At 43.9% G+C, this 15,521-nt stretch overlaps 1 protein-coding gene across 1 annotated transcript in view; it reads right to left on the minus strand.

The window, feature by feature from the left end:
- Positions 1-15,521, minus strand: part of Itga8 (integrin subunit alpha 8) — a 153,863-nt gene that overhangs the window by 23,551 nt on the left and 114,791 nt on the right. Inside the window, exons 25-26 of the mRNA XM_048367462.1 lie at positions 13,293-13,451; positions 1,255-1,383 (exon numbers count right to left, since the gene is read on the minus strand). Coding sequence (XP_048223419.1) covers positions 1,255-1,383; positions 13,293-13,451 — 288 coding nt within the window. The remainder of the gene's footprint in view (positions 1-1,254; positions 1,384-13,292; positions 13,452-15,521) is intronic.

Consider the following 15,521-nt stretch of genomic DNA (forward strand, 5'->3'; position numbering starts at 1 on the left):
AGAAAATGAGAAGAGAGATAGGGATGAGATAAAATGAGAGGAGAGAGGAAGAAAGGAGAGCGGGGAGGGGAGGACAGAGAAAGAGAGGGGAGGGAAAGAGAGGGGAGAGAACAGGAGAGGAGAGGAGAACGGAGAAAGGCAAGAAGAGAAGGCTGCAAATGGAAGAGACGCCCATGAAAAATTCTAAGATATGGATTGTCAAAGGAAGGTGAGAAAGTTTGTAGGTAAGTCAAGAGATGCAGTAGTTTGAGGATGAGGCCAACAGTATCAAATGCTGAAGAGAAATCAAGAAAGACAAGGTCACTGTAAGCTGAGCAGGGACGCAAGATGAGAAAGGCTGGGATTATTCTTAGATGAGGGGAACTACACTTCCATGTTAGAGATGCGAACGTTTAAAATGCAAATTGGGAATTACGATCTCCAAACAGGATGTTGGCATTTTGCACTTCCAAATTCCTAATCAGTAATGTGATGCACTAAGTTGTTTTCAATCAAACAAAAACTGTGGGAGGTCTCACTAAGCTTTGGATTTCAGAATAAACTCTGCATAATCATTCCCTATCCTGAGCTGCCTTGGCTCCTGGATGGGGAGCGGTGTAGGGTTGGGAGTTGTTGAGCCAATAAGAGGAAAAGAGGATAAACTAGGAGTCAAAAATCAGATGTGGAAATCAAGTATTACCTTGAACAGTCGTCAGCAATTTACGATTGAGGGATCAAAGTTCAAGGCCAATCTAGGCTAAAAGAAGTTTTTTGAGATTTCACCTCAACCAGTGGCTGGTACAGTATGGTGGTGTGTGCCTGCACCCCCAGTGATATGGGGAAAGACACAGAGGAGGAGGGTGGTCTAAGCCAGGACAAGTGTAAAGTGAGCCTCAAAGGGTAGAGAGGTTGCCTAGGGAGTAGAAGGCACCGAGTTCACTTCAAACCTACTGGCTCCGGCCTGTGGGTGGCTGACCACGCATCCTTTATGCTGCAGAACCGGGCGAATGCCACATTTTTGTGTTTTCACCCCTCCTTCTCTAAAGCAGTCTCTCCTGAAGGTTGAAGGAGAGCAGAAGGGTCATCCCCACAACGCTCCTCCATCCTTAAGGGGAAATCCAAGTCATTCCTTGCTACGTGTCCTGTCCCCAGTTCCCAGGCAGACCTGGGAGATCCGAGGATCCCTGGGAATTCTATGGAATGTCATTCCCCCTCCTCCACCCCCCAACCCCCATCACCACCTTCCCCCCCCCCCCCCCCCGGTTCCACACTCACCAGGACTTTGGCGGGGCTCTGTCTGTGGAGCTGGGCTGCGGGCGCCTCCCGCTTGCGGAGGAGATGCGGGATGGTGGAGTTGCGCAGGAAGGCACTGAGTTCTGGGGTGTCCTCTGGGGAGGCGGCGGGCTGAAAGCAGGCAGCAGGAGCATCACACGCGAGTCCTCCACGGGAGTCACCTCAGGGTGAGTGTGAACTCTAGGCCAACCCCCCCCCCCCCCAATTGAACTGGAGCCACGCCCGAGTGGAGGCCAGTCTACACGTGTGCAGAAGGAGCCCGCCCCGGTGTAAGGATCAGCCGCGAAGCAGAAGGAAGGCTCCCATAAACCCAGAGCTCCGGCTGCTCATCCTTTCCTTTCATTAAACAGTGGGGCTGGATACGTGGAGGAACTTTCTGAGTGGATAGATCCTGAAGTAGCAGAAAAGCCGGGGATCACCTTGATGGGGCCAATAGCTCAGGGTCCCCTAAGGTGGCACGCCTCATCTTGTGCTGAGGAGAGAATTAGGACTTTTCCTAAAGCATATCCTCTGCACCCTGGGTAGCAATGGAGATTGATTTCTGTCACAGGTTGTGTTTGCAAGTGTTCTAGAACTGATGATGACGATGATGATGATTTTTTTAAGATCTCAGGCTTCATTTCTGGGGACATCTATGGCTGAGCAAATATTTGAAGCGTTCTCATTAATCCCACACAATGACCTATTTATAACACGCTATCTTGTTTTTGATAAAGTACTAAGCTGGGGCTTTATGCTTTCTAGGCACAGACACTGTCACTTGGAGCCATAACCCCAGCCATTTTAGTTTAGGCTAGGTTTTTTTTTTTGTTGTTGTTGTTTGTTTTGCTTTGTTTCTTTTAATTAATTAATTAATTAATTAATTTTTTGGCCAGTCCTGGGCCTTGGACTCAGGGCCTGAGCACCTTCCCTGGCTTCTTCCCGCTCAAGGCTAGCACTCTGCCACCTGAGCTGCAGCGCCCCTTCTGGCCGTTTTCCATATATGTGGTGCTGGGGAATCGAACCGAGAGCTTCATGTGTAGGAGGCAAGCACTCTTGCTACTAGGCCATATTCCCAGCCCTCTTTTTTTTTTTTTTTTAAAGGTCTTCTACTTTTGCTTGGGGACAGCCTAAGAATGAGAGTCTCCTACTCCACTATAGCTGTGATTACAAATGCATGCCACCATGTCTGGCTTTCCCCCTAAGATGACAGGTTTGTGCCACCATGCCTAGCTCTATCCACATTATTTTAACCAGGGATGGGGAAGTTTCTTTTTTCTGCCAAGGGCTATTTGGATATTTATAATAACATCTTTTGTGGCCATACACCTAACAATATAAGAAATAAGGAAGTGGAGCTAGCAAGTTCAGTTTGGAAGAAATGGAAGGAAAGGGGTCAGTTTTTGAAAGAGGATGCAGGGTCAAGTTTTTGGCTCCGTGTCTGTTTTGACAGCAGAGGAAATGTAAGGAAGTTTACTAGAGCCAGGGAAGGGACCAGCAGAGAGGGAGAGCTTGAAGACAGGAAATTGGGGGCAGGGAGATGTTTGGCTTTGGAGATGGAGGAATAATTGTCATTCTTCTGAAAGCGTTGGCACCAAGCTGGCATGGGAGAGAAATGGTTCGCAGGTGTGTGAAGTGGAGCAGGATCATGAGGGGGAAATAGATTGTTTGAACATTCTCTTATTTTAGGCCTCCTACTATTAATATGAAAGGGAACAATTAGGAAGAATAAGGAGAGTAGTGAAGGTTTGGAGAAACAGGAAGTGAGAGGGACAAATTCCCAAGTGACACCAGCTATCCATGCGCACTCCCCTGTTAATCCAAAATGGCACCACCAGCTCAGGGGCAGAAGAGCCAGACTGGGGAACGAAGAATAGCTGAGATGTTCAGGGCTGGAACTGGAAGAAGAGATATTGGAGACAACAGGTTGAGGACTCTTGTAAAAGCATGTCTGAAGTGACCCATCTTGGGTTTCAGGATTGTTGGGAAAGAAAGTATCCACAGTAAGGAAGAAAAGGTTTAGGGAAGAAGGAAGGTGAGAACATTATAAAACATAAGAGAATGGTGCAATGGATATGATGCTGACTTGAGTAATTCATAAGTAGGCACCTTAGAGGAAATGTTAAGGCCAGTGGCTGAAGTACTGGGAGGTATAGTTTGTGGAAGTGAGATGGGGTCTTGGGGCAATCTGATTTCTGGAAAATTCCAGAAGCAGAAGCCATAGAACAACCAATATAAAAGGACAAATCAGAATTGTTCAAGCTAGGAGCATGGATGCCCACCCCCCTTAAGCATAAGAGTATAGAGGACATGCCTAGTGAGGCCCTGAGTTCAAATCTCATGACTTGTTCAAGGGCTCGATGATAAAAGGAATATCTGATAGAAAAGATTTTATTGTCAAAGCCAGAAATTGGAGCTTGGAAAATTAAGAAGTGTGATCTCAGATTTCTCGTGTGTCTTCTATCACACATTTACTGTGTGTGCATGTGTGTTTGCTTTCAGACTACCATGTACAATTTCCATTTTTTTTTTAGACAAAGCCTTGCTATGTGGTCCAGGATGTCTTTGAAACTGTGACACTCAGTCTCCCCCGTGTTGGGATTATAGACCTGAATCACCATGCCTAGTTTAATTTCTACAGAGGTCAACTCTGTAGTTAACCAAGTACAGAGAAAAAAGTACTGGAAAGAACTATAGAATGTTTCTTTGCTCCTAAGTTACAGCATATGATTAATATTATTATTGGTATCTGGAAAGGTTTATTAAAGTAGGTAGCTGATAAAGGAGAACACTATGAGGTATTCAGGCAGGAGAGAAAAGTTTATTTCCAAACTGCTGACCTGTGGCAGAGATGATGCATGGCCAGAGAGAAGGGCTGAACCACCGAAGAGCCATGCCTTTTCTAGGGTATGGCCAGGTGGATTGGATGGAAGTGATCTCAGAGAAGGGAGGGGGGTAACTGCCTCCAGGTGTGCCAGTTACCTAGGTAACACAGGTGCTAGGCATCTGCATGGAGCCCTCCTGGGGGTGGACCTGACAGTATCATAAAACAATGGCCCAAAGACAAGAACTTCTATGGGTGGGGGCGGTCATCAGTTGCAGCCTGTGTACAAATAAAGGACACTTTCTGTGGGGATAGCATTGTTAACAAATATCCAAAGTAGTTTCTCTGTGAAACACAGGACTCTGAACCAGAGCTAGTCCACTGCAAAGAAAGGGCTCATAGAGCACATTTCTTTTTTAATACTATTTTATAAGTAGAAGAATGTCATTTTCTTTTATGTTCTATTTTATCTTTTTGGCTTGTACTAGGGTTTGAACTCAAGGCCTCACACCCAGAGTTCATCTTGCTTGATGAGCTAATGCTCTACCATTTGAACTATGCCTCCAGCCCTGCTTTTTTTTGGGGGGGGGGGGAGATGGGAGTCTTGCAGACTTTTCTGCTTGTGCTGATTTTGAAATTCAGTGTTCCAGATCTTAGCCTTTTGAGTAGCTAGGGTTATAGGCATATGGCCATGAACGCCTGGCTGGAATGCCACTTTAAATACCATAGTCAAAAGGGCTCCAAAAAGCTTGCAAATGAGTTTCCTCAAGTGCCATTCCAGAAATTATTTTAAAAAGCACAAGGCAGAAAGCAAGGAAGAAGTTCTCCAAGAAATGTCAACAACAGTTCCATCCATTTCCTAAGTGAACATTGGGAGACTATTTCATAGTTGGTCATGACCCCACAGGTCAGTCACATGAACAATGGAGTGAAGAAGCTTGTCCGGGAACTCTGGCACCCATGTTTGACAGACACTCAGGGCAGAACATGGATGTGCTCAATGCTTTGAGAAGCTGGTAGTGCTAAACCCTGAAGCCACTACCTCAGGAGCAATGAAAATGGCTTCTTTCTGCAATAAGGAAATATTTGTCAGTAAAGATGTTTCATCCTCCAGCTGCCACTCAGAATTTGACCCCAACAAAAGCTTTCCCTTTGCACAACTCTCTGGCAAGCTCTTTATTCTGGTATAGGGTTAAATCTAAGGATTTAGATGGTATAACCACAATGTGTGTTGCATTTGGAAGAGTCACATGGGAAGGAAGGGGCAGGAGGAAAAGAGATCTAAGAGCAGCCAGGATCCAAGGAAAAGCAACGCAGACTCTGTCTTATTTGTGATGTGTCTTTGGATTTCAGGTATGCCTAAGCATGCAAGAAACAGCAAACAATTCACAAGGACTTCTTTGTCTATAATTAAATCTAAGTGGAGACAAGCCCAGGAGATTGACTACCATATAATTAAGGCTTTAGAGGGTCAGGATTTGTGGGGAGAGGAAAACCCAACTTTTTATTCCTGAAAACTTCATGCAAAGTATAACTAGAACCACTCACTTTGTTGATGTTACTGAAGCTTTTTGTTTTGGTGCTGGCCTGGGACTTGAACTCAGGGCCTGGGTGCTCTCCCTGAGATTTTTGTTTTATCTTTCAAGGCTAGCACTCTACCACTTGAACCATAGCATCACTTCCTGTTTGTGTGGTTTTTTTTGTTTGTTTTTAGTGGTTAACTGGAAATAGAGTCATATGGATTTTCCTGATCCACCTGGCTTCCAACCATTCACTGGGTATTACTTAAGCTTTTATGAGTCTTTGGATCTTGTGATCTTACACTGTAAGGTATAAATGGTATTGACTGGCTTGGACCCCTATTCTGGAAGTGGAAGCTGTATAGCTGCAGGAACTTACTGGAGGCTTGACTGGCCCAGGATACATAAAGAGACACCGTCTCTAATGAACGAACTAACTATATATACACATATATGTGTGTGTATGTGTAAGAGAGAAGAAGGGAGGGAGGGAGGGGGAGAGGAAAAGAGGGCGAGAGAATAAGTAAAAGATGCTGTTTAGAAACTGACAAATGTCCACGCATTTTGTGTTCACGGGAACCGGTAGACAGGCAGTTAAGGTTTGTCTTAAGGATAAGACAAATGGTGCAAATTTGCCAAGCCACTGTCTACAGGCCCACTTGGTTCTAAAGGAAAGAAAAAAACCCAAATGATTTGTAGCACTGTCATCCTTGACAAACTGATGTTGTGTTTTGCTGCCCATCTGTGGCAAGGGACCTGTGGAGGAGAGGAATGATGCTATGGCCAACTCCTGATTCTCATGGCTGCATGGAGAATGCCTGGAAGCCATGTTGGCCTTCTCTTGTGTGCTTCCTAGTCCAGGCCCTGTTCTAGTCCACACAGTTTTTACCCTGGGATTCTTCTCTCTTGAAGTTAGTTGGAGACTGGGTCCTGGGATCCCCAAGCTGATTGCGTGTGAGCATCATTGCGTTCTCCTCCTATATACGGTCTCACTTCGCATAAACCTTTCCTCTTGGCATCACACACTTGGCAATTCCTCTTCATGAAACTTTTGGTTCCTTGGTTGGGTTTCCTTTTTCAACCTCATCTTATCGAAAGATCATTGCCTATGTGAAGGCCTCTCCAAACCTCAGGATAAAATCTCCCCAAAATAACAAAATTGATCACTGTTCCACTGTCTTTAATGTAGTTGAGAAATACTTAAAAATTTTTTTATTCCAAGAAGGATCTGGAACAAATTAGATTTAATGGATTGGTCTGAATGCTACAGACAGTTGAATGCTGGCACAATGTGGTAGGTGGTAGAATGTGTAGAAATTGGCTACATTAAAAATCCTCTCCTTCGAACCCAGAGCATTCTGCCCAGAGCAAAACCTTTCACAGATGTCTGCCATTGTCTCTAAGGTAGTAGAAGATGATTGCCAAACCAGACAAGGTAGAAGCCATCATGGTGGAACAGAAGCCCAAAGGCAGCAACATTGTTATCCAGAGGCCAAAGTGAACAGAAGAAGGAAATGACCTCAGTAGGGACTTGATTTCCTCAGCTGGGAAAATGAGGGTGTGTGTAGCTCTCCCATCTTCTCCTGAACCCCCGTTACTACGCATGCTTCTGCCTACCCTCAGATCTGAGGATTGGACAATGACGAGGAAGGAAGCTGAGTGAATCCCCAGGAAGCTCACGGAGGAGACAGGCTCTTAAATAGAAAAACATGCTCTTGGATCTGCCTGTGTGGCCATCCTTGCTCCACCCCCTGCTTAGTGACTCATATTTGGGCCACAGTTAGGATGAATGTGGGTGACACTGTTTGCCCACTATTTCCCAAAACAGTCACAGGTAAGAATGGTCAGATAGTAAGCAGTTCACAATACCGTCAGGGTCACTTACTGGAATAATTAAATGATATCCTTTTCTGTTATGAAACCAAACGATGTCAGGATCAGACTTATCAGCCCTTGAGGCTTGTGTGAGAAGACATTGAGGTCTATGTTGCATTTGGAACATATCGTCAGTTTGTAGACGGGTTAGATTTCAGATGGTTTGGGCTAGATGCTTGGCATGTACAATGTATTTCTCTTTAGAAATGGTATTTTAAATGGTAGCTCAGTTCTCAAGCCAGTCCACAAGATCCCACTTAAGCCTCAAAATAGTTTTTATGCCATAAAACTGTGAATTTGTAACAAAAAAAAAATCCAAGGCGGTGGTCATGAGTGATTAAAGAAAAAAATGTTGTATTCCGTCCATGATATCCAAGCTGATATTTAGGTAAGAGCAGTTTTTCTTTTTCTTTTTTGTGTGCCAGTCCTGGGGTTTGAACTCAGGGCCTGAGCACTGTCCCTGGCTTCTTTCTGCTCAAGGCTAGCACTCTACCACTTGAACTACAGTGCCACTTCTAGCTTTTTCTATATATGTAGTACTGAGGAATCGAACTCAGGGCTTCATGTATGTGAGGCAAGCACTCTACCACTAGGCCACATTCCCAGCCCCAGCTAAGAGCAGTTCTAAGGAGAGGGAAGTAAGAGGGCATATGGAAGCGTTGTAGAGCCTCTGAGGGGATACTTGGGATAATCTGCCAACTTTGTAGTTGATGACACTATCTCCTTGGAATGGGTGGACTAGAAAATGCTTCTAAGGAAATCTGGATAGTTTCCTTTTCATAAGCAAGCACCTCCCTCCCTCCCTCCCTCCCTCCCTCCCTCCCTCCCTCCCTCCCTCCCTCCCTCCCTCCCTTCTTCTCCCTCTTTCCTTGCTTCCTTTCTTCCCTACTTCTTTCCATCCATCCATCCATCCATTCATCCATCTCTTCCTTCCCTCCTTTTCTTTTTAAAGAAATCTATGTGTGCGTGAGAGCCAGGCATGGTGGCCCATATCTGTAATCCCAGTACTTTGGAAGCAAAGATGGGAAGATTTTTTGAATCCAACATGAACTACACAGTAAGATCCTACTTCCAATAAAACCTCAAAGCAAACCAAGCCAAACTCAAACAAAATTGAAAACAAAAATCTGTGAGAGGGCTGGGAAGAGGCATTGGAGGAGCAAGTTCTTTTCAGTTAGTGGTGAGCAAAATGAGAACATGCAAGGGAGGGAACGTTGACTAGAAACTGTGTCTGAACCCAAGAGAAAGGGGTTCAGTGGAAAGAGCTTGTCTGCACAGCAGTGGAGGAACTTGCCTTGGAAATTCTCTATGACAGGCCCATGATGGATCTGGGGTGTTTGGGGGCTTATCCAGGGGGGTGATGAGCATCTTCTGGAAGATGGAAGGACTTATGGGAAGTGGGCTGTTTACCCCTGCAGATGTTTAGTCATCTCGTACCCCAAACTGCAGGACAAATGGTCAAGCTATCACAGAATGCCGGAAACTGGGAAATCCATAAAGGAACGTTGGTTTTCGCTTATGGTTCAGGAAGCTGGGATGTGCAAGAGCATGGAGCTGCCATTGGCTTCATGGCAGAAGGAAGGACAGAGGGGACAGGAAGGAAGAGAGAGTCCAGCAAGCCAAAGTCCTTTCTGTCACATCCTGCTCCTCCAACGGGAACCCCCTCGCTCTTTTTTTTTTTGGCCAGTCCTGGGCCTTGGACTCAGGGCCTGAGCGCTGTCCCTGGCTTCTTCCTGCTCAAGGCTACCACTCCGCCACTTGAGCCACAGCGCCGCTTCTGGCCATTTTTCTGTATATGTGGTGCTGGGGAATCGAACCTAGGGCCTCATGTATCCGAGGCAGGCACTCTTGCCACTAGGCTATATCCCCAGCCCTCCCCTCGCTCTTTTAAGAATGGCATTATCCACTCCTGAGGGCACAACCTCTTGACCCAAACATCTCTTAAAGTTCCCACAATTCTTCAAAATGGCTACTACATTGGATGCCAGATTTCAACATGAGTTGGGGGGGCACACCACCCCCAAACCATAGAAAAAACAGTAAGAAGTTGTGCCTTAGTCCATTGGTTGGACTAAGTAAAGTTGAATACTGTGATTCAGTGAATGTCTTTAACAAACACTTTTCTGATCTTTGTTCCTTTTATTAAACCTAATTGCATTCTCTGCTTTTAAATACAACCCAGAAATTAGTCCTGAGGCAAGCATTTAAAATTGCTAATAAAGTTAAAAATCATTAGACCTATTGTGTTGAAGAAATACTGAAATGTTTTTCACCAATTTCTGATTCTTATTTAAGACAGAAAATACACTGTTCCTCTTTGCATCCTCTAGGAAGAAATATGATTACAAGGAACTTAATAATAACTTCAAGAAATTATTTAATGTCTTAAGGGGAAAGTATTTTTCAAGTACCCTTAGTTGTTTATAGTAGTGACGTAAAATATACTGAATTTTGACCTCTTAAAAATCTATTAATAATGGGCTGGGATGTAGCTCAGTGACAAAGTGCTTGCCTAACAAGTGCAATGTCTTAGGTTCGATCCCCAGTACCAAAAAAGAAAAGACAAAAAATACAGTTTAAAAAATCTATTAAAAAGCTGCGTTCTGGGAACTCATGCTTGTAAGAATAGGTACTCAGGAGGCTGAGATCTGAGGATCGTGGTTCAAAGCCAGGCTGGGCAGAAAATGTTACCATGAGACTCCTATCTCCAACTAACCACTCAAAAACTGGAAGTGGTGCTATGGCTCAAGTGGTAGAGTGCTATCTATGAATAAGAAAGCCTAGCAAGAGTGTAAGACCCTGAGTTCAACCCATTGTACTAGCATTCCTCTCCCCCGCCCCCTCTCTCTCTCTCCCCCTCTCCTAGTAAAAAGTCTTTTAGGGGTCAGGCTTGATGGCATACATCTGTAATTCCAGGTATTTGGGAGGTAGAAGAGAGAGGAATGTGGTTTGAGGCTGACCAGGCAAAAGCATGAGACCACCTCTGAAGAACAAACTAAAAGCAAAAGGATTAGAGACATGCACGGCTCAAGTGGGAGAGCGCTTGTTAGAAAATATGAGATTCTCAACAACAAACAAAACAAATCAAACCAAAGCAAAAACAACAAAAAATAAAGCCCTTTCAAAACAAGTTCTTTAGTCTTCGTGGGGCACATATCAAATATAGTAAAGAAATACTTTGAGAAAATCTGTAATTAATGCCTTTTCTACTTTTCCACAAATTTAGAATTCCAACAATTCATCAATTGTTCTAGTTATTTATTTTAGATAGTTGTTGTTTCATCATATAATCAAATCTTAGGTTCAGTTTTCACTTTACAGTGAAAGTCTATGAGTGTTGCAAGGAATAAGTGGGTAGCAGAGAATGCAGTGTTTTTAGCCCATACTGCCTCTTTAGTTTGCAATGAATCTGTCAACATTTCAGAAAAGTTATCTGTGAGGATTCTCCCAGTCACTAAAAATGATTGTTAAGCTGATTCAAAGAAAAAGAAAACACCCAACTCACAACCAGTGTGGTATACACTAAACAAGTTACATAATATATACAAACATATATAAACCATGTCCGATATAAGTTAAACATTACTCTCAAAAACAGTGAGAAGCCTTCTGAACGACTGTGGGTTTCAAGAATCTGTGTGTGAAATAGCGTGCAAGTTACTTACATACAGAACATTTAAGATTTGAATTACTGAAGTGTCCTATGTTAACATCCAGGGACCTTATTTTATAATAAGTTACTGTCTTTGAAGCTGCTAAAGTCATTTCAATGAAGGGCCAAGGAAGAAGAAACTGGGGCAGAGGAAGCTCAGGCAGGAAGTCCTCTAAATGCTTTTTATGGAACACAAGTGGCTTTATTTATTTCTTCCCTCAGAAGAAGGAAACTGTTGCCCAGGAAGCCCTTGACTATGGAGGCTCCTTTGATTCTTTCTGTTTCTGCACAGAGACATGTGTGGAATTGGAAAAGAGAGCCTTTCAGAGTGGGTGATGACCGGGCGGAGGTGGACCTGTGGCCTGCATGGTCCAGTCGGTACTTCAGGAAGTCTGACCTTATACCAGGGGCACTGTGTCCTTGTGGGCAGTGGTACAGTGCTCCTCGTAAATGAACTTGTCTTCTCAGGACAACAACTCATTGTGTTTATTTTCATACAGATGTACTATTTTTGAGGGCCTATACTCATTCCCTCCTTTCCTTCTCAGAAGTGACTGGAACCAAATTTGGGTATTTATCTGGCTTTTTTGCTCGTGGCTGACACAGTACCACTTGAACAATACCTCCAGTTCTGACTTTTTGCTGGTTAATCAGAGGCAAGAAGCTCTTGGATTTGTCTGCCCAATGTAGTTTTGAATCTCCACATTTAGATGTCTTGGGTAGCTATGATGACAGGCATGAGCTCCTGGAATCAAGCTGCTTGAGTTTACTTTTGAGATAGGTCATTGTAGTTTTGCCTAGGACCATATTTGGACCACGATCATCTGATCTCCACCTCTGGAGTAACTGGGTTTACAGGTACACACAACTTTGGATCTTAGTCTATATAGAATTGGCCTTTTGTTTTTTTTTGGCCAGTCCTGGGCCTTGGAGTCAGGGCCTGAGCACTGTCCCTGGCTTCTTCCCGCTCAAGGCTAGCACTCCGCCACTTGAGCCACAGCACCGCTTCTGGCCGTTTTCTGTATATGTGGTGCTGGGGAATCGAACCTGGGGCCTCATGAATCCGAGGCAGGCACTCTTGCCACTAGGCTATATCCCCACCCCCAGAATTGGCCTTTTGGATACTTAAGCTTCTCTTTCATGAACACTGGTAGTGTGGATAGGAGAGAGAAGCAGGGAGAGGGGCAAAATCTCAGCCATTCTCTGCCTGTATTTGTTTGTTTGTTTGTTTTTGGCCAGTCCTGGGCCTTGGCTTCTTCCCGCTGAAGGCTAGCACTCTGCCACCTGAGCCACAGCGCCCCTTCTGGCCGTTTTCCATATATGTGGTGCTGGGGAATCGAACTGGGAGCTTCATGTGTAGGAGGCAAGCACTCTTGCCACTAGGCCATACTCCCAGCCCTCTGCCTGTATTTGAACAGGCGTCCAGGTGACTAGAATGCATTGATCAGCCTGAGCAGCACTGCCTTGGGCTTCTCTGGGTTTGGTTTCCTACAATGGGGCTCTGACCATTGCAACTTGGGTTTTGCACTGAAATGGCCTTAGTTAATGCTCACATTTTACTGCTTGCTACTGACAGCAGCTGGAAGAACTCGTTTTGGCAACGATCCTTATGTCTTTGGGCAGTGTACCACAAAGAGCTTGAAAATAGCATTCTGTGTGAAGTCCCACAAATATGACATACCTACTGATGATTTGGTTGTGCTGCAAGTTAAATAATTTACAAAACCTGCGTATTGAAATAAGTCAGTGGCTGGTGTCTACGAATGCTCAATCAAGAGGAATTTAAGTTTTCTAGGTTAGGAGATTTTCAATTAGGCTTGGCATTTTTTTTTTGTCAGACCTGGGCTTGAACTCAGGGCCTGAGCACTGTCCCTGGCTTCTTTTTGCTTAAGGTTAGCACTCTGCCACTTGAGCCACAGCTCCGCTTCTGGCTTTTTTTTATATATGTGGTGCTGAGGAATCCAACCCCGGGCTTCATGTATGTGAGGCAAGCACTCTACCACTAGGCCAGATTCCTAGCCCCAGGCTTGGCATTTTATAAAATGAAAAGAGCTGATCAGTGATCCTTGAATCAACACATAATGACTTCATTTTGTTTGGAACAAGACTGCATTTTAATTTTTTTTCCTTACCATAAAAGGCAAAGCTACTAATTAGGCCAGAATCCTACCTTTATATCCTGTGGGTTGATCTCAGGATTTGTTTGACACCGTAGTGGCCCCAGAGTTTGAAGATGAAAGATGTAGAGAAGGAACTCATCCCTCGCAGAGAATGGCCAGCCCACCTCCAGGACAGTCTCACTGATGGCGCTCGGCCCAATATTGTGGAGCTGCAAGCAAGTGACAGAGTATGAAATGACACAAGTCAAGGAGATGAAATCCAACTCAAGCAAAGAAAGAGACAGTAAGCACAGGAGCCCCTCTGGAAGCCCAAGGTGCTGGTGTTTAGAGAAAACACTTTTAATCTACAATCTCAGGTGGGAATTCCACAGATCGAATATCCCTTCTCTGGAAGCGTCTTGGATTCTAGATTTGAGAATACCTTCACCTATATTATGAATAATGACCACGAGGGCTACATATCTTTGGGGGAGATATGTTGGGAATGAGGCACAAGACTAAGCACAAAAATGTATCAATACTCTGTACGCCTCTTAGCCTGAAGGAAATCGTGTGTGTGTGTGTGTGTGTGTGTGTGTGTTTTAATGTGCTTGTGTTTTGTGTATGACCCATTCACCACATGAGATCAAGTGTGGAATTTTCCACTTGCTGTCAGTGCTGAAAAAGGTTTGAATTTTGCAGCCCATGTTGGTTTTTCAGATGAGGGAAATTCCACCTGCAGCAACCACGTCTGATCATTGCAATGTTTACCTTGCATTTCTATGCTATGGTAGCACTAAAAATGTAATCTTTATTACATGCTCTCTTTTTTGCTGAAATCTGCTCCTCTTGCCTGACTACTGACTTGTCAATTGCAAACATATGTGACAAACTCTCTTTCACTCTCTGGGAAAAACGGCCATTCATCAGGTGCCAGAGGCTCTAAGTGTACTTTCCAAAGTGTAGCAACTTCTGTTTCAATCAGCAAATCCCAACGAAAGAAAGGCTGCATCTTATAAGGAGGCAAGCTTTGTAAACTCATGGATCTCAAGCTCAGAGGGTTCAAAGCTTCTTATCCAAAACACTAAGCATTTTAAAATTTATTATGGATTTAGAAATCTATTTTAACTTAGCAAAGATTTCCTTTTCCTCCACAGTTCTGACAATAATCATGATCTATAAAATAACATGTTATTGTTTTTGCTTATTAGATGCACTAGATAATTCACATGGAGAGAGAGAGGGAGAGAGAGAGAGAGAGAGAGAAAGAGAGAACCATGTATTGATACAGTATATTTTGAGACAGAAGATTAGCATGTAAGAAACAGTGGATAATTGCTTTTGGCATTACTGGTAATTACTGTTGACTTTTATAATTTGTGCATGCACAAATGGTTTCATTGTTAACCTGAGAGAACATTCTTCATGTTCCTGGTAGCTTGAGGTGGAAGTCACATTAAGAATAATTAGATTAGGAAGAATTATTAGGGCAGGAAGAGGAGAAGCCCCAATCAAGCACAGGTTTCAACACTTGAGTCATGCCTCCCATCCTCTTGGTTTGTCATATAGAAATTTGTGCTTTTTCTTCAGAGTGATTCTTCTGTCTCCACCTCCTGAGTAACTGTGACTACAGGTCTGTACCACCATGCCTGCTTTGCATTTGAGGCTAGGGGCTAACGTGTGCTCAGGCTGGCCTTGAATTGTGATCCACCTGTCTCTGCCACCCAAGTAGCTTGAAAATTTGTTGGCTTTTGACTGTAAAAAAAAAAAAACTTAAGTGTAGCTGGGCACCAGTGGCTCATGCCTGTCATTCTAGCTACTCAGGAGGCTGATCTGTTTCTCATCGCCAATTAACCACCAAAAAGCTGAGAGTAGAGCTGGTAAAGCCCTAACCTTGAGCAGTAAAGCTCAAAGACAGCACCTAAGTTCTGAGTTCAAGCCCCAGGACTGGCACAGACAAAACAAAACAAAACAAAAACTTAAACATTTTAGTTACGTGTCAACAAATCTTTTCTCCATTCACAATTTCATATTTGAGGTAGGAAAAGAACACTGTGTACTTATCACCTGCTGCAATTTTGCCTCTGAAAGTATTTGACTAAAACAATGGATTTTCCCAAACTCAGAACAAGATACCCATTTCTCATGTGGACTATGTGAATAAAAATGAAAATTATTCTTATCTACCATGCACCCAGCACCCATCTTATTTGTCATCTGTACATTTTTCAGTGCAACTATTCCATGACTAATTCATAAAATCTCTGCTGCTTCTAGTGAGTTGAGTGGTCCTTCAGTTT

The sequence above is a fragment of the Perognathus longimembris genome, chromosome 18 (genome assembly GCF_023159225.1).
Source record: "Perognathus longimembris pacificus isolate PPM17 chromosome 18, ASM2315922v1, whole genome shotgun sequence".
Taxonomy (NCBI): Eukaryota; Metazoa; Chordata; class Mammalia; order Rodentia; family Heteromyidae; genus Perognathus; species Perognathus longimembris.